The sequence below is a fragment of the Rutidosis leptorrhynchoides genome, chromosome 7 (genome assembly GCF_046630445.1).
Source record: "Rutidosis leptorrhynchoides isolate AG116_Rl617_1_P2 chromosome 7, CSIRO_AGI_Rlap_v1, whole genome shotgun sequence".
Taxonomy (NCBI): domain Eukaryota; kingdom Viridiplantae; phylum Streptophyta; class Magnoliopsida; order Asterales; family Asteraceae; genus Rutidosis; species Rutidosis leptorrhynchoides.
Window position 1 is genome coordinate 4,533,952 of NC_092339.1, and position 20,200 is coordinate 4,554,151.

General features: G+C 34.7%; 1 protein-coding gene across 1 annotated transcript; it reads right to left on the reverse strand.

Moving 5' to 3' along the window:
* Positions 1-333: 333 nt before the first annotated feature.
* On the reverse strand, positions 334-14,689 carry LOC139857891 (uncharacterized). Its single transcript, XM_071846741.1, has 2 exons — positions 13,763-14,689; positions 334-348 (listed from the first exon to the last, which is right to left on the reverse strand). The coding sequence occupies exons 1-2, from the start codon at positions 14,687-14,689 to the stop codon at positions 334-336; spliced, it is 942 nt and encodes a 313-aa protein (XP_071702842.1).
* Between the last annotated feature and the right edge of the window lie 5,511 nt (positions 14,690-20,200).

Consider the following 20,200-nt stretch of genomic DNA (forward strand, 5'->3'; position numbering starts at 1 on the left):
ACCTTTTTCCAAAAACCACTCAATTGCACCAACTAGATCATCTTTTATTTTTTCCAAAATTGTTTAAAAAATCTCATATTAAAACCGTCCGGCCCGGGTGCCTTCGTGCTACCACAATCGAACACCGCCTCTTTAATTTCTTGTTCACTAATACGTGTTTCTAATTCAGCAGCCTTCTCGGATGACAAAGATGGATATTCTAAATCTTCCATACTAGGCCGATCAATATCAACTTCCATAAAACGACCTTTGAAATGCTCATAACTCTCTTTCTTTATAGTGCATGGAGAATCATTCCAAACCCCGTTAATAGTGAGACCTCGAATGTTACTTTTATTGTGATTCCTCCTTATAAATGAATGAAAAAAACGCGTGTTCTCATCACTGAAATGTCCCGTTCTTATTGATTAAAAACGTTCCATATTAATTGATTTTGTTGCCAGGTTTTGACCTCTATATGAGACGTTTTTCAAAGACTGCATTCATTTTTAAAACAAACCATAACCTTTATTCCATAAATAAAGGTTTAAAAAGCTTTACGTAGATTATCAAATGATGATAATCTAAAATATCCTGTTTACACACGACCATTACATAATGGTTTACAATACAAATATGTTACATCGAAATCAGTTTCTTGAATGCAGTTTTTACACAATATCATACAAACATGGACTCCAAATCTTGTCCTTATTTTAGTATGCAACAGCGGAAGCTCTTAGTATTCACCTGAGAATAAACATGCTTTAAACATCAACAAAAATGTTAGTGAGTTATAGGTTTAACCTATATATATCAAATCGTAACAATAGACCACAAGATTTCATATTTCAATACACATCCCATACATAGAGATAAAAATCATTCATATGGTGAACACCTGGTAACCGACATTAACAAGATGCATATATAAGAATATCCCCATCATTCCGGGACACCCTTCGGATATGATATAAATTTCGAAGTACTAAAGCATCCGGTACTTTGGATGGGGTTTATTAGGCCCAATAGATCTATCTTTAGGATCCGCGTCAATTAGGGTGTCTGTTCCCTAATTCTTAGATTACCAGACTTAATAAAAAGGGGCATATTCGATTTCGATAATTCAACCATAGAATGTAGTTTCACGTACTTGTGTCTATTTTGTAAATCATTTATAAAACTTGCATGTATTCTCATCCCAAAAATATTAGATTTTAAAAGTGGGACTATAACTCACTTTCACAGATTTTTACTTCGTCGGAAAGTAAGACTTGGCCACTGGTTGATTCACAAACCTATAACAATATATACATATATATCAAAGTATGTTCAAAATATATTTACAAAACTTTTAATACATTTTGATGTTTTAAGTTTATTAAGTCAGCTGTCCTTGTTAGTAACCTACAACTAGTTGTCCACAGTTAGATGTACAGAAATAAATCGATAAATATTATCTTGAATCAATCTACGACCCAGTGTATACGTATCTCAGTATTGATCACAACTCAAACTATATATATTTTGGAATCAACCTCAACCCTGTATAGCTAACTCCAACATTCACATATAGAGTGTCTATGGTTGTTCCGAAATATATATAGATGTGTCGACATGATAGGTCGAAACATTGTATACGTGTCTATGGTATCTCAAGATTACATAATATACAATACAATTTGATTAAGTTATGGTTGGAATAGATTTGTTACCAATTTTCACGTAGCTAAAATGAGAAAAAATTATCCAATCTTGTTTTACCCATAACTTCTTCATTTTAAATCCGTTTTGAGTGAATCAAATTACTATGGTTTCATATTGAACTCTATTTTATGAATCTAAACAGAAAAAGTATAGTTTTATAGTCGGAAAAATAAGTTACAAGTCATTTTTGTAAAGGTAGTCATTTCAGTCGAAAGAACGACGCCTAGATGACCATTTTAGAAAACATACTTCCACTTTGAGTTTAACTATAAATTTTGGATATAGTTTTATGTTCATAATAAAAATCATTTTCTCAGAATAACAACTTTTAAATCAAAGTTTATCATAGTTTTTAATTAACTAACCCAAAACAGCCCGCGGTGTTACTACGACGGCGTAAATCCGGTTTTACGGTGTTTTTCGTGTTTTCAGGTTTTAAATCATTAAGTTAGCATATCATATAGATATAGAACATGTGTTTAGTTTATTTTAAAAGTCAAGTTAGAAGGATTAACTTTTATTTGCGAACAAGTTTAGAATTAACTAAACTATGTTCTAGTGATTACAAGTTTAAACCTTCGAATAAGATAGCTTTATATGTATGAATCGAATGATGTTATGAACATCATTACTACCTAAAGTTCCTTGGATAAACCTACTAGAAATGAAAAAAATAGATCTAGCTTCAAAGGATCCTTGGATGGCTTGAAAGTTCTTGAAGCAGAATCATGACACGAAAACAATTTCAAGTAAGATTTCCACTCGAAATAAGATTGTTATAGTTATAGAAATTGAATTAAAGTTTGAATATGATTATTACCTTGTATTAGAAAGATAACCTACTGTAAGTAACAAAGGTTTCTTGATCTTGGATGATTACTTGGAATGGATTTAGAAAACTTGGAAGTAAACTTGCAATCTTGGAAGTATTCTTGATTTTATGAAACTAGAACTTTTGGAATTTATGAAGAACACTTAGAACTTGAAGATAGAACTTGAGAGAGATCAATTAGATGAAGAAAATTGAAGAATTAAAGTGTTTTTAGGTGTTTTTGGTCGTTGGTGTATGGATTAGATATAAAGGATATGTAATTTTGTTTTCATGTAAATAAGTCATGAATGATTACTCATATTTTTGTAATTTTATGAGATATTTTATGCTATTTGCCAAATGATGGTTCCCACATGTGTTAGGTGACTCACATGAGCAGCTAAGAGCTGATCATTGGAGTGTATATACCAATAGTACATACATCTAAAAGCTGTGTATTGTACGAGTACGATAACGGGTGCATACGAGTAGAATTGTTGATGAAACTGAACGAGGATGTAATTGTAAGCATTTTTGTTAAGTAGAAGTATTTTGATAAGTGTCTTGAAGTCTTTCAAAAGTGTATGAATACATATTAAAACACTACATGTATATACATTTTAACTGAGTCGTTAAGTCATCGTTAGTCGTTACATGTAAATGTTGTTTTGAAACCTTTAGGTTAACGATCTTGTTGAATGTTATTAACCCATTGTTTATTATAACAAATGAGATGTTAAATTGTTATATTATCATGATATTATGATATATAATATATCTTAGTATGATATATATACAGTTAAATGTCGTTACAACGATAATCGTTACATATATGTCTCGTTTCAAAATCATTAAGTTAGTAGTCTTATTTTTACATATGTATTTCATTGTTAATACACTTAATAATATATTTACTTATCATTTAACATAATTAACCAAGTGTATCAATATCTTAATATGATTCATATGTACCTAGTAAGACGTTGTTATAACGATAATCGTTATATATATCGTTTTCGAGTTTCTTAAATTAATAGTCTAATTTTTATGTATATAACTCATTGTTAAAATACCTAATGAGATACATACTTATAATAAAATCATGTTAACTATATATATAACCATATATATGTCATCGTATAGTTTTTACAAGTTTTAACGTTCGTGAATCACCGGTCAACTTGGGTGGTCAATTGTCTATATGAAACCTATTTCAATTAATCAAGTTTTAACAAGTTTGATTGCTTAACATGTTGGAAACACTTAATCATGTAAATAACAATTTCATTTAATATATATATAAACATGAAAAAGTTCGGGTCACTACAGTACCTACCCGTTAAATAAATTTCGTCCCGAAATTTTAAGCAGTTGGAGGTGTTGACGTATCTTCTGGAAATAAATGCGGGTATTTCTTCTTCATCTGATCTTCACGCTCCCAGGTGAACTCGGGTCCTTTACGAGCATTCCATCGAACCTTAACAATCGGTATCTTGTTTTGTTTAAGTCTCTTAACCTCACGATCCATTATTTCGACGGGTTCTTCAATGAATTGAAGTTTTTCATTGATTTGGATTTCGTCCAACGGAATAGTGAGATCTTCTTTAGTAAAACATTTCTTCAAATTTGAGACGTGGAAAGTGTTATGTACAGCCGCGAGTTGTTGAGGTAGCTCCAGTTGGTAAGCTACTGGTCCGACACGATCTATAATCTTGAATGGTCCAATGTACCTTGGATTTAGTTTCCCCCGTTTACCAAATCGAACAACGCCTTTCCAAGGTGAAACCTTAAGCATGACCATTTCTCCAATTTCAAACTCTATATCTTTTCTTTTACTGTCCGTGTAGCTCTTTTGTCGACTCTGGGCGGTTTTCAATCTTTGTTGAATTTAGATGATTTTCTCGGTAGTTTCTTGTATTATCTCCGGACCCGTAATCTGTCTATCCCCCATTTCACTCCAGCAAATCGGAGACCTGCACTTTCTACTATAAAGTGCTTCAAACGGCGCCATCTCAATGCTTGAATGGTAGCTGTCGTTGTAGGAAAATTCTGCTAACGGTAGATGTCGATCCCAACTGTTTCCAAAATCAATAACATATGCTCGTAGCATGTCTTCAAGCGTTTGTATCGTCCTTTCGCTCTGCCCATCAGTTTTTGGATGATAGGCAGTACTCATGTCTAGACGAGTTCCTAATGCTTGCTGTAATGTCTGTCAGAATCTTGAAATAAATCTGCCATCCCTATCAGAGATAATAGAGATTGGTATTCCATGTCTGGAGACGACTTCCTTCAAATACAGTCGTGCTAACTTCTCCATCTTGTCATCTTCTCTTATTGGCAGGAAGTATGCTGACTTGGTGAGACGATCAACTATTACCCAAATAGTATCATAACCACTTGCAGTCCTTGGCAATTTAGTAATGAAATCCATGGTAATGTTTTCCCATTTCCATTCTGGGATTTCAGGTTGTTGTAGTAGACCTGATGGTTTTTGATGTTCAGCTTTGACCTTAGAACACGTCAAACATTCTCCTACATATTTAGCAATATCGGCTTTCATACCTGGCCACCAAAAATGTTTCTTAAGATCCTTGTACATCTTCCCCGTTCCAGGATGTATTGAGTATCTGGTTTTATGAGCTTCTCTAAGTACCATTTCTCTCATATCTCCAAATTTTGGTACCCAAATTCTTTCAGCCCTATACCGGGTTCCGTCTTTCAGAATATTAAGATGCTTCTCCGGTCCTTTGGGTATTTCATCCTTTAAATTTCCCTCTTTTAAAACTCCTTGTTGCGCCTCCTTTATTTGAGTAGTAAGGTTAGTATGAATCATTATATTCATAGATTTTACTCGAATGAGTTCTCTGTCCTTTCTGCTCAAGGCGTCGGCTACCACATTTGCCTTCCCCGGATGGTAACGAATCTCAAAGTCGTAATCATTCAACAATTCAATCCACCTACACTGCCTCATATTCAGTTGTTTCTGATTAAATATGTGTTGAAGACTTTTGTGGTCGGTATATATAATACTTTTGACCCCATATAAGTAGTGCCTCCAAGTCTTTAATGCAAAAACAACCGCGCCTAATTCCAAATCATGCGTCGTATAATTTTGCTCGTGAATCTTCAATTGTCTAGACGCATAAGCAATCACCTTCGTCGATTGCATTAATACACAACCGAGACCTTGCTTTGATGCGTCACAATAAATCACAAAATCATCATTCCCTTCAGGCAATGACAATATAGGTTCCGTAGTTAGCTTTTTCTTCAATAATTGAAACGCCTTCTCTTGTTCATCCTTCTATTCAAATTTCTTCCCTTTATGCGTTAATGCAGTCAAGGGTTTTGCTATTTTGGAGAAATCTTGGATGAATCTTCTGTAGTAACCAGCCAATCCTAAAAATTGAAGTATATGCTTCGGAGTTTTTGGAGTTTCCCACTTTTCAACGGTTTCGATCTTTGCCGGGTCCACCTGGATACCTTCTTTGTTCACTATGTGACAGAGGAATTGAACTTCTTCCAACCAAAATGCACACTTTGAAAACTTAGCGTACAGTTTTTCTTTCCTCAATACTTCTAGCACTTTTCTCAAATGTTCTTCGTGCTCTTGATCATTCTTTGAGTAAATAAGTATGTCAAACAATGACATACTTGTCAAGATATGGCTCACACACTCGGTTCATAAGGTCCATGAACACAGCTGGTGCGTTAGTCAATCTAAACGGCATAACCATAAACTCGTAATGACCATAACGCGTCCTAAAAGCAGTTTTTGGAATATCATCCTCCTTTACTCGCATTTGATGATATCCAGAACGTAAATTGATCTTCGAATAAACCGACGAGCCTTGTAGTTGATCAAATAAGTCGTCAATTCTCGGCAGTGGTTAACGGTTTTTGATGGTATGTTTGTTCAACTCTCTGTAGTCAATACACAACCTAAATGTACCATCCTTCTTCTTGACAAACAAAACAGGAGCTCCCCATGGTGATGTGCTTGGTCGAATGAAACCACGTTCTAATAGTTCTTGCAGTTGGCTTTGCAGTTCTTTCATCTCGCTGGGTGCAAGTCTATAAGGAGCACGAGCTATTGGTGCAGCTCCTGGTACAAGATCTATTTGAAATTCAACAGATCGATGTGGAGGTAGTCCCGGTAATTCTTTCGAAAATACATCGGGAAATTCTTTTGCGACGGGAACATCATTGATGCTCTTTTCTTCAGTTTGTACTTTCTCGACGTGTGCTAGAACAGCATAGCAACCTTTTCTTATTAGTTTTTGTGCCTTCAAATTACTAATAAGATGTAGCTTCATGTTGCCCTTTTCTCCGTACACCATTAAGGGTTCTCCTTCTTCTCGTACAATGCGAATTGTATTTTTATAACATACGATCTCTGCTTTCACCTTCTTCAGCCAGTCCATGCCAACTATTACATCAAAACTCCCTAACTCTACTGGTATCAAATCAATCTTAAATATTTCGCTACCCAGTTTAATTTCTCGATTCCGGCATATATTATCTGCTGAAATTAATTTACCGTTTGCTAATTCGAGTAAAAATTTACTATCCAACGGCGTCAATGGACAACTTAATTTAGCACAAAAATCTCTACTCATATAGCTTCTATCCGCACCCGAATCAAATAAAACGTAAGCAGATTTATTGTCAATAAGAAACGTACCCGTAACAAGCTCCGGGTCTTCCTGTGCCTCTGCCGCATTAATATTGAAAACTCTTCCGCGGCCTTGTCCATTCGTGTTCTCCTGGTTCGGGCAATTTCTAATAATGTGGCCCGGTTTTCCACATTTATAACAAACTACATTGGCATAACTTGCTCCGACACTACTTGCTCCGCCATTACTCGTTCCGACACCATTTGTTCCTTTCGTTCTGTTAACCCCTGGTCCGTAGACCTCACACTTCACTGCGCTATGACCATTTCTTTTACACTTGTTGCAAAATTTGGTGCAGAACCCCGAGTGATACTTTTCACACCTTTGGCATAGCTGCTTCTGATTGTTGTTGTTGTTGCGGTTGTTATTGTTGTTGGGATGATTGTTGTAGTTGCTGTTGTTGTTGTATTGGTGATTCTTATCACCGTTTTCCTCCCACTTTCTTTTGACTTGCTTCATATTGGCCTCCTCAGCCGTCTGTTCTTTAATTCTTTCCTCAATCTGGTTCACTAGTTTGTGAGCCATTCTACATGCCTGTTGTATGGAGGCGGGCTCGTGTGAACTTATATCTTCTTGGATTCTTTCCGAAAATCCTTTCACAAACGCGTCGATCTTCTCTTCCTCATCTTCGAACGCTCCCGGACACAATAGGCACAATTCTGTGAATCGTCTTTCGTACGTGGTAATATCATATCCTTGGGTTCGTAACCCTCTAAGTTCTGTCTTGAGCTTATTGACCTCGGTTCTGGGACGGTACTTCTCGTTCATCAAGTGCTTGAATGCTGACCACGGTAGTGCGTACGCATCATCTTGTCCCACTTGCTCTAGATAGGTATTCCACCATGTTAACGCAGAACCTATGAAGGTATGCGTAGCGTACTTCACTTTGTCCTCTTCAGTACACTTACTTATGGCAAACACCGATTCGACCTTCTCGGTCCACCGTTTCAATTCGATCGGTCCTTCGGTTCCATCAAATTCCAAAGGTTTGCAAGCAGTGAATTCTTTGTAGGTGCATCCTACACGATTTCCTGTACTGCTAGATCCAAGGTTATTGTTGGTATATAGCGCAGCCTATACTGCGGCTATGTTTGAAGCTAGAAAAGTACGGAATTCCTCTTCATTCATATTCACGGTGTGTCGAGTAGTCGGTGCCATTTCCTTAAAAATAGTCAAATGGAACAAGTTAATCATACAGAATATTAAGAGTAGTTAATAGTATTTCGTAGCATAATATGAACTCATTTATAAAAGCTTTTTTTTCATATTAGCGTTTTATAAGTTTAAATTCGGGTAGTACCTACCCGTTAAGTTCATACTTAGTAGCTAATATACAATTCAACTACTACAATTCTATATGAAAAACTGATTATAATAATATTTCGCGTTCAAACTTTTATACAATATTTTACAAACTTACAATACCGCTTATTTTACATAAAGCATGAAATATAGCACACAATAACTTTGATACAAGATAGTTGTGAAGATAATTCTAGCTAGTACACAAGTCGTTCAGCAAAGGCAATAAAGACACGTAATTCATACGTCCAGAAACAAGTCATGCATTCTGGTTTTACTAGGACTACTTCCCATCCTTGGTCTTGTGGAACATAACCGTTATGGCCGTTGATAAGACAGCGTGTTGTAACGTCGTCAAAGGGACGAGGGTTACGTAATGACCAACAGTCTCGTAATAACCTAAAAACCTCATTTCTTACCCCAATTACCGACTCCGTCACTTGTGGGAACGTTTTGTTTAATAGTTGTAGCCCGATGTTCTTTTTCTCACTTTGGTGAGAAACGAACATTACTAACCCGTAAGCATAGCATGCTTCTTTATGTTGCATGTTAGCCGCTTTTTCTAAATCATGAAGTCCTATATTCGGATACATTGAGTCAAAATAATTTCTTAACCCGTTGCGTAAAATAGCATTTGGGTTCCCCGCAATATATGCGTCAAAGTAAACACATCGTAACTTATGGGTTTCCCAATGTGATATCCCCCATCTTTCAAACGAAAGTCTCTTATAAACCAAGACATTCTTGGAACGTTCTTCGAATGTCTTACAAACTGATTTCGCCGTAAATAGTTGTGTCGAAGAATTCTGACCGACTCTAGACAAGATTTCATCAATCATGTCTCCAGGTAGGTCTCTTAAAATATTGGGTTGTCTATCCATTTTGTGTTTTTATACTGTAAAATAGACAAGAGTTAGATTCATAAAAAAAATACTTATTAATACAAGCAATTTTTACATATATCATAAAGCATAAGCACACTATATTACATATATTACACCACACGAATACAACTATCTTATTCCGACTAGCTCATTTCTTCTTCTTCGGTTTTGGTTCGTTTTGCCAAGTTTCTAGGGATATATGATGTTCCCCTAATACGAGCTGTCGTTTTCCACAACGGTTTAGAAAAACCTGGTGGTTTAGAGGTTCCCGAGTCATTGTTACAACTTAAGGGCTTCGGGGGTTGACGATACATATAAAGTTCATCGGGGTTGGAATTAGATTTATCTATTTTTATGCCCTTTCCCTTATTATTTTCTTTTGCCTTTTTAAATTCAGTTGGGGTAATTTCTATAACATCATCGGAATTCTCGTCGGAATCCAATTCATCGGAGAATTGGTAATCCTCCCAATATTTTGCTTCCTTGGCGGAAACACCATTGACCATAATTAACCTTGGTCGGTTGGTTAAGGATTTTCTTTTACTTAACCATTTTATTATTTCCCCCACCGGTTCTATTTCCTCCTCCGGTTCCTCCTCTTCCGGTTCTGATTCTTCTTCCGGTTCTTCTTCGGGAACTTGTGAATCAGTCCAATATATATTCGACTCTTCGTTATTATTAGGTGAGTCAATGGGATTTGTGCTAGAGGTAGACATCTATCACACAATATCAAACATGTTAAGAGATTAATATATCACATAATATATACATGTTAATAATATATAGTTTCCAACAAAAATGTTAAGCAATCATTTTTAAAGAAAACACGGTCGAAGTCCAGACTCACTAATGCATCCTAACAAACTCGATAAGACACACTAATGCAAATTTTCTGGTTCTCTAAGACCAACGCTCGGATACCAACAGAAATGTCCCGTTCTTATTGACTAAAAACGTTCCATATTAATTGATTTCGTTGCGAGGTTTTGACCTCTATATGAGACGTTTTTCAAAGACTGCATTCATTTTTAAAACAAACCATAACCTTTATTTCATAAATAAAGGTTTAAAAAGCTTTACGTAGATTATCAAATAATGATAATCTAAAATATCCTGTTTACACACGACCATTACATAATGGTTTACAATACAAATATGTTACATCGAAATCAGTTTCTTGAATGCAGTTTTTACACAATATCATACAAACATGGACTCCAAATCTTGTCCTTATTTTAGTATGCAACAGCGGAAGCTCTTAGTATTCACCGGAGAATAAACATGCTTTAAACGTCAACAAAAATGTTGGTGAGTTATAGGTTTAACCTATATATATCAAATCGTAACAATAGACCATAAGATTTCATATTTCAATACACATCCCATACATAGAGATAAAAATCATTCATATGGTGAACACCTGGTAACCGACATTAACAAGATGCATATATAAGAATATCCCCATCATTCCGAGACACCCTTCGGATATGATATAAATTTCGAAGTACTAAAGCATCCGGTAATTTGGATGGGGTTTGTTAGGTCCAATAGATCTATCTTTAGGATTCGCGTCAATTAGGGTGTCTGTTCCCTAATTCTTAGATTACCAGACTTAATAAAAAGGGGCATATTCGATTTCGATAATTCAACCATAGAATGTAGTTTCACGTACTTGTGTCTATTTTGTAAATCATTTATAAAACCTGCATGTATTCTCATCCAAAAAATATTAGATTTTAAAAGTGGGACTATAACTCACTTTCACAGATTTTTACTTCGTCGAAAAGTAAGACTTGGCCACTGGTTAATTCACAAACCTATAACAATATATACATATATATCAAAGTATGTTCAAAATATATTTACAACACTTTTAATACATTTTGATGTTTTAAGTTTATTAAGTCAGCTGTCCTCGTTAGTAACCTACAACTAGTTGTCCACAGTTAGATGTACAGAAATAAATCGATAAATATTATCTTGAATCAATCCACGACCCAGTGTATACGTATCTCAGTATTGATCACAACTCAAACTATATATATTTTGGAATCAACCTCAACCCTGTATAGCTAACTCCAACATTCACATATAGAGTGTCTATGGTTGTTCCGAAATATATATAGATGTGTCGACATGATAGGTCGAAACATTGTATACGTGTCTATGGTATCTCAAGATTACATAATATACAATACAAGTTGATTAAGTTATGGTTGGAATAGATTTGTTACCAATTTTCACGTAGCTAAAATGAGAAAAAATTATCCAATCTTGTTTTACCCATAACTTCTTCATTTTAAATCCGTTTTGAGTGAATCCAATTGCTATGGTTTCATATTGAACTCTATTTTATGAATCTAAACAGAAAAAGTATAGTTTTATAGTCGGAAAAATAAGTTACAAGTCATTTTTGTAAAGGTAGTCATTTCAGTCGAAAGAACGACGTCTAGATGACCATTTTAGAAAACATACTTCCACTTTGAGTTTAACCATAATTTTTGGATATAGTTTCATATTCATAATAAAAATCATTTTCCCAGAATAACAACTTTTAAATCAAAGTTTATCATAGTTTTTAATTAACTAACCCAAAACAGCCCGCGGTGTTACTACGACGGCGTAAATCCAGTTTTACGGTGTTTTTCGTGTTTCCAGGTTTTAAATCATTAAGTTAGCATATCATATAGATATAGAACATGTGTTTAGTTGATTTTTAAAGTCAAGTTAGAAGGATTAACTTTTATTTGCGAACAAGTTTAGAATTAACTAAACTATGTTCTAGTGATTACAAGTTTAAACCTTCGAATAAGATAGCTTTATATGTATGAATCGAATGATGTTATGAACATTATTACTACCTCAAGTTCCTTGGATAAACCTACTGGAAATGAAAAAAATAGATCTAGCTTCAAAGGATCCTTGGATGGCTTGAAAGTTCTTGAAGCAGAATCATGACACGAAAACAATTTCAAGTAAGATTTCCACTCGAAATAAGATTGTTATAGTTATAGAAATTGAATTAAAGTTTGAATATGATTATTACCTTGTATTAGAAAGATAACCTACTGTAAGTAACAAAGGTTTCTTGATCTTGGATGATTACTTGGAATGGATTTAGAAAACTTGGAAGTAAACTTGCAATCTTGGAAGTATTCTTGATTTTATGAAACTAGAACTTTTAGAATTTATGAAGAACACTTAGAACTTGAAGATAGAACTTGAGAGATATCAATTAGATGAAGAAAATTGAAGAATGAAAGTGTTTGTAGGTGTTTTTGGTCGTTGGTGTATGGATTAGATATAAAGGATATGTAATTTTGTTTTCATGTAAATAAGTCATGAATGATTACTCATATTTTTGTAATTTTATGAGATATTTTATGCTAATTGCCAAATGATGGTTCCCACATGTGTTAGGTGACTCACATGGGCTGCTAAGATCTGATCATTGGAGTGTATATACCAATAGTACATACATCTAAAAGTTGTGTATTGTACGAGTACGAATACGGGTGCATACGAGTAGAATTGTTGATGAAACTGAACGAGGATGTAATTGTAAGCATTTTTGTTAAGTAGAAGTATTTTGATAAGTGTCTTGAAGTCTTTCAAAAGTGTATGAATACATATTAAAACACTACATGTATATACATTTTAACTGAGTCGTTAAGTCATCGTTAGTCGTTACATGTAAATGTTGTTTTGAAACCTTTAGGTTAACGATCTTGTTGAATGTTGTTAACCCATTGTTTATTATAACAAATGAGATGTTAAATTGTTATATTATCATGATATTATGATATATAATATATCTTAGTATGATATATATATATAGTTAAATGTCGTTACAACGATAATCGTTACATATATGTCTCGTTTCGAAATCATTAAGTTAGTAGTCTTATTTTTACATATGTATTTCATTGTTAATACACTTAATAATATATTTACTTATAATTTAACATAATTAACCAAGTGTATCAATATCTTAATATGATTCATATGTACCTAGTAAGACGTTGTTATAACGATAATCGTTATATATATCGTTTTCGAGTTTCTTAAATTAATAGTCTCATTTTTATGTATATAACTCATTGTTAAAATACCTAATGAGATACATACTTATAATAAAATCATGTTAACTATATATATAACCATATATATGTCATCGTATAGTTTTTACAAGTTTTAACGTTCGTGAATCACCGGTCAACTTGGGTGGTCAATTGTCTATATGAAACCTATTTCAATTAATCAAGTCTTAACAAGTTTGATTGCTTAACATGTTAGAAACACTTAATCATGTAAATAACAATTTCATTTAATATATATATATATATAAACATGGAAAAGTTCGGGTCACTACAATCACCCTCCAATAACCATTTTAATCTTGCCTTTTGTTTGAGCATATCATTCTTAAACTTATCTTTTTCCAACCACCTTTTTCTCGACTCTCTCCAATCCTCAAGTTCTACTTCATTGAGTGTAGATGTCTCGGCTTTAAGTTCAATGTCAAGTGCTTTCTTTTTAAGAACTTCTATTTCCTCGTCTAACTTGTAGAATTTACTATTACTCCAATCTTTCAAAGCAAACTTGACATTTTTTAATTTATTTTGAAACATGCAATCTTTTCTATTATTAATGGGAACTTGAGTCTCCCATGCATCATGAACAACTTTCACACTTTCTTCATCTTTGAACCATGCATCAAACACCTTAAACGGTTTCGGGCCAAAATTTCTTTCACCATCGCTAAGCATAATCAGACAATGATCGGAGTGTTTTCTATCCATTACCAATGCCGTAAGATCACCCCATAGTTGAACAAAGCTATCTGTCACAAGGAACCTATCCAACTTACTATACTTAATACCATCTTCACTAACCCTTGTGAAGTTCCTACCTCCTAATGGAATCTCAATCAACCGATTATCACTAATAAACTCATTAAACCTACGAGCTCTATAACCTATAAAATCACAATTAAACCTATCTTCCGGAACCCTAACCTCATTGAAATCCCCACACAGAACCCAAGCTTCATCACTACCATTATCTAAAGCATTTGTTAAAGAATTCCATAAAGCCACTTTCTTAACATCTTCGTGCGGGCCATACACATTAACAACATACATCGATCTCTGACTATCTACCCACTTACCTTGGACACCAATAACACACTCCATCCTAATAATACAACCAGCTTCAAAGCACCCCGTATCCCATATTAATAACTGACCACCCGAATTCCCGACCTTCTCTTTTTGAATAAAATCACAATCAGGAGAACCCCATAAAGCTTGAATCCACCTATCATCCATTGTGTTCAACCTAGTTTCTTGCAGTACCAAAAAGTTCGGTTTTTCCTTTAAAATTAAGTTCTTAACCCACCCTAGTTTGTTGATCTTCCCCTCGAGACAAAACCCCCTAATGTTAAGCGAAATAATCTTCATAATTGAATAACAACAAACGACAAAGGGGGAAAAACTTACTGAGGGTTTCTCTTAACCTTCCATTTCAGCCCAAGTTTGGTTCCATAATCATGGACGCCAATCATGGAAACAGAATCAGAAGAGCTATTAGAACAGGTAGTCTTGGGCTGATGCGTATAATTAGGGTTATGTAAATTCTCCCCACATTCTGTACAGTACGACCTGAGTGATTTTCCTTGTGTAGAATTTTTGGCAGAGTTCTTTAAATTCATCATTCTTGAAGAAGTCTTCCATTTTCTAATTCCTTCCCAGCAGCATCGTTTATTATTAGAACCATAGATCCGTTGTTTGTTGCCATCATCTCTTGATTTTTGTTCGTTCAAAGGGTCTCCAGAACTTCGCTTCTTTTGTTTATTGGTGGACACCTCTTTATGACCTATTGGGTTACAGTTGGGTTGATCCGTTACTGTTGCTGGATTTGGTAATATCCCTTCAGGCCCAGTACTTGGCAAATTGTGGCCATCATTACAAGAAACTGGGCTGGGAACAGGACTGGGGCAATGGATTTCCACACTTAGACTGTCAGGCCCAATATTATTATTTGGAAGCCCAAAAGAATCTGGAATTACACCTGGACTGGAGATATTAACTGCATTAGGCCGTTCACTTCCTGAAGCCTTGGGACTGTCATGAACGCGTGGGGACACGCGTGAGGACCTATGGTTATCATTGCCTTTGAAAATAGGGTTACAACCGACAACCTTTTGTTTTTCACGATCTTCCATAATATTTTTTTGAAAAAGATTACGTATCCCCAAGCAGGCTGACTCTCCATCTTCTTCCATTCTCTGCCGGACACCATGACCGGAATCATCACCGGAAACATTACCAGAATTCTTATTAACCACCGGAGTTGAGAAATTATTTCTAGACCCAAAAATTGTTTCATCTTCCTCAAACGAACCCTGAGAATCATTATCGTTATCAAACTCCTCACACGAATTAACATAAGTATCATCTATGAAATCATCCTCATCTTCTTCTAGATCTTCTAAAAAATTGTTATCTTTAACTAACCCTTCATCAAGATTACTGTGACCCTCACAATTCACGCTCAAATCCATCCTATGACCATCACTATGCCTACTCATATCTACCCCCATCAACATGTTGAACTTAATACTATCATCTTCCAAAACGTAAACACCTACAGATTCATTGGACACAGACATATTGACCTCACTATTAATACTGGATAGAATTTTAGTTGCAATTAATACCCGGCCATAATCTAGGTTTTGATGTTCATGAGTAATGCTGCAGTTATTGGTTTCTAAGACATCACCCCACATCTTAGCAATGTTACTAAAGACTGAGGTATTCCAGCAAGTGACCGGGATACCACGTATCTTTAACCAGACCAAACGATATGAACCTGTTCTTTGTTTTGTCAGAATCTGTGTACTTGAACACCATTTATGGATTGCATGATCTCGATTATCAATGATACTTTTTGCTACGATAGATGAATTAAAAACCCACAAAACCTCTAGACCTCCTAAATACTTGACTTCGCAATCTATTAATCCTTCTGCATGACTAAGTGCTACTATCTGATGAATAGATCTCCAATCTTTAAGGACACCCAGGATGGACCTACGAGTAACATGCGTTGTTAATTCATTATGATGCACAAATATAGTGTTCTCGGTGTTGTTATCTACTTTGTTACTTTCCTTCCACTTTTTTCCATTTAGTTTTTCTCTCAAATCTGCCTTTCTAAGCATGTCACAGAGATCCACCGGGTTAGTATGATTATTGCTTGTAACAGTGCTGTACTTTCTCTGGTCCCTAAAAGCAGTACCACTTACATTGAACTTGACACTGTTATTGTTTTGCCTAAACCCAGCAATAACCCTGGTGTGTCCTTTGAACTTATCATCTCTTTCGAATGCTTTGAAGACACGAATGGGATTGTTGTCAAATTTTATCCTTGACAGGGATAATAACATTGCATCAGCGTCAATCACGTTCCCAAACCTCGCAAAAGCAAATCTTTCTCCGCCCCTCAATCTCCTCCCTGCCATATACACATCACGAATATCGCCAAAGGGTTTAAACGATCTCCACAAATCACCCATATTCCAACTATCGGGGAAGTTGAAAAACATGAAGGATGTCAAATGGGTTCCGAAAAGCCATGTTAAACGATCCTGAAGTTTGCCGTTGTATCGATCTCGAACCACTCTCGTGCTCGCCGGAATTGTTGGACCCTCTCTCCTCACTTTCTCTCTCAACATTTTCTCTCTCACATTTACTTTTAAAGTTTCTATTTTCATATAGGTTAACCAAAATTTAATTAGGACTAATCGTCCCCCGAATGACAACGACGTGCAAGTTGTAAGTAACTAATAATGAACTTTTCTTATTCTAATATCCAGCCATGCTTTGCTTTTCATATATATATATATATATATATATATATATATATATATATATATATATATATATATATATATATATATATATATATATATATATATATATATATATATATATATAGGGGCATGATCAATGGGGAAGTAACCAATCGGGGGGAAGCGGGGGGAAGCAAATTTTTTTTTTCCGTTTTTTTTGAATTTTTTTTTCTGGCATCAAGATCACACAAAAATATGAACATTTAGAAGAGACACTTTGTGATGAATGTTATTATTTAGGCAGGAAAACGATCGACAAAAATAACATTCAAGATAATATTGTTCGTGAAGAATATGAACGTTTTTTTTTAATGTTTTGTGAAGTAAAATTTAGCCCGATTTAGAGTTTAGGGTTTAGGGTTTAGGGTTTAGGGTATATGGTTTGGTGTTTTGGGTTTATTCCATATACCCAAACCACCAAACCATAAACCCTAAACCCTAAACTCTAAGCCGTTCGTGTTAAAAACTCAATCTAAATCCTAAATCTAAACCCTAAATCTAAACCCTAAACCCTAAATTTCTAAACCCTAATATCTAAACCCTAGAAACCCTAATATCTAAACCCTAATATCTAAACCCCAATAGCTAAAACCTCAAAATACGCTCGAAAAACACGATAATTGTTATATATTACTTCTTCGAGCGTTTTCCCGCCAAAATAAAAACATTTATCACAAAGTGTCTCTACTAAATGTTCATATTTTCATCCCATCTATAATGTTCGTGAACAAAGTTTTTTCAAAAAACGAAAAAAAAAAAAGTTTTTGCTTCCCCCCGCTTCCCCCCGAATGGTTACTTCCCTCTTGATCCTACCACTATATATATATATATATATATATATATATATATATATATATATATATATATATATATATATATATATATATATATAGTGATAGGATCAAAAGGGAAGTAACCAATCGGGGGGAAGCAAAAACTTTTTTTTTCGTTTTTTAAAAAAACTTTGTTCACGAACATTATATATGAGATGAAAATATGAACATTTAGTAGAGACACTTTGTGATAAATGTTTTTATTTTAGCGGGAAAACGCTCGAAGAAGTAATATATAACAATTATCGTGTTTTTCGAGCGTATATTGAGGTTTTAGCTATTGGGGTTTAGATATTAGGGTTTAGATATTAGGGTTTATAGGGTTTAGATATTAGGGTTTAGAAATTTAGGGTTTAGGGTTTAGATTTAGGGTTTAGATTTAGGATTTAGATTGAGTTTTTAACACGAACGGCTTAGAGTTTAGGGTTTAGGGTTTATGGTTTGGTGAGTCAAAATAATTTCTTAACCCATTGCGTAAAATAGCATTTGGGTTCCCCGCAATATATGCGTCAAAGTAAACACATCGTAACTTATGGATTTCCCAATGTGATATCCCCCATCTTTCGAACGAAAGCCTTTTATAAACCAAGGCATTCTTGGAACGTTCTTCGAATGTCTTACAAACTGATCTCGCCTTAAATAGTTGTGCCGAAGAATTCTGACCGACTCTAGACAAGATTTCATCAATCATGTCTCCGGGTAGGTCTCTTAAAATATTGGGTTGTCTATCCATTTTGTGTTTTTATACTGTAAAATAGACAAGAGTTAGATTCATAAAAAAAATACTTATTAATACAAGCAATTTTTACATATATCATAAAGCATAAGCACACTATATTACTTATATTACACCACACGAATACAACTATCTTATTCCGACTCGCTTGTTTCTTCTTCTTCGGTTTTGGTTCGTTTTGCCAAGTTTCTAGGGATATATGATGTTCCCCTAATACGAGCCGTCGTTATCCACATTGGTTTAGAAAAACCTGGTGGTTTAGAGGTTCCCGGGTCATTGTTACAACTTAAGGACTTCGGGGGTTGACGATACATATAAAGTTCATCGGGGTTGGAATTAGATTTCTCTATTTTTATGCCCTTTCCCTTATTATTTTCTTTTGCCTTTTTAAATTCAGTTGGGGTAATTTCTATAACATCATCGGAATTCTCGTCGGAATCTGATTCATCGGAGAATTGGTAATCCTCCCAATATTTTGCTTCCTTGGCGGAAACACCATTGACCATAATTAACCTTGGTCGGTTGGTTGAGGATTTTCTTTTACTTAACCGTTTTATTATTTCCCCCACCGGTTCTCTTTCTTCATCCGGTTCCGATTCTTCTTCCGGTTCCGATTCTTCTTCCGGTTCCGACTCTTCTTCCGGTTCCTCTTCGGGAACTTGTGAATCAGTCCACGAATCATTCCAATTTACATTTGACTCTTCATTATTATTAGGTGAGTCAATGGGACTTGTTCTAGAGGTAGACATATATCACATAATATCAAACGCGTTAAGAGATTAATATATCACATAATATTCACATGTTACAAATATATAGTTTCCAACAAAATTTGTTAAGCAATCATTTTTCAAGTAAACACGGTCGAAGTCCAGACTCACTAATGCATCCTAACAAACTAGATAAGACACACTAATGCAAAATTCTGGTTCTCTAAGACCAACGCTCGGATACCAACTGAAATGTCCCGTTCTTATTGATTAAAAACGTTCCATATTAATTGATTTCGTTGCGAGGTTTTGACCTCTATATGAGACGTTTTTCAAAGACTGCATTCATTTTAAAACAAACCATAACCTTTATTTCATCAATAAAGGTTTAAAAAGCTTTACGTAGATTATCAAATAATGATAATCTAAAATATCCTGTTTATACACGACCATTACATAATAGTTTACAATACAAATATGTTACAACAAAATAAGTTTCTTGAATGCAGTTTTTACACAATATGATACAAGCATGGAATCCAAATCTTGTCCTTATTTAAGTATGCGACAGCGGAAGCTCTTAATAATCACCTGAGAATAAACATGCTTAAAACGTCAACAAAAATGTTGGTGAGTTATAGGTT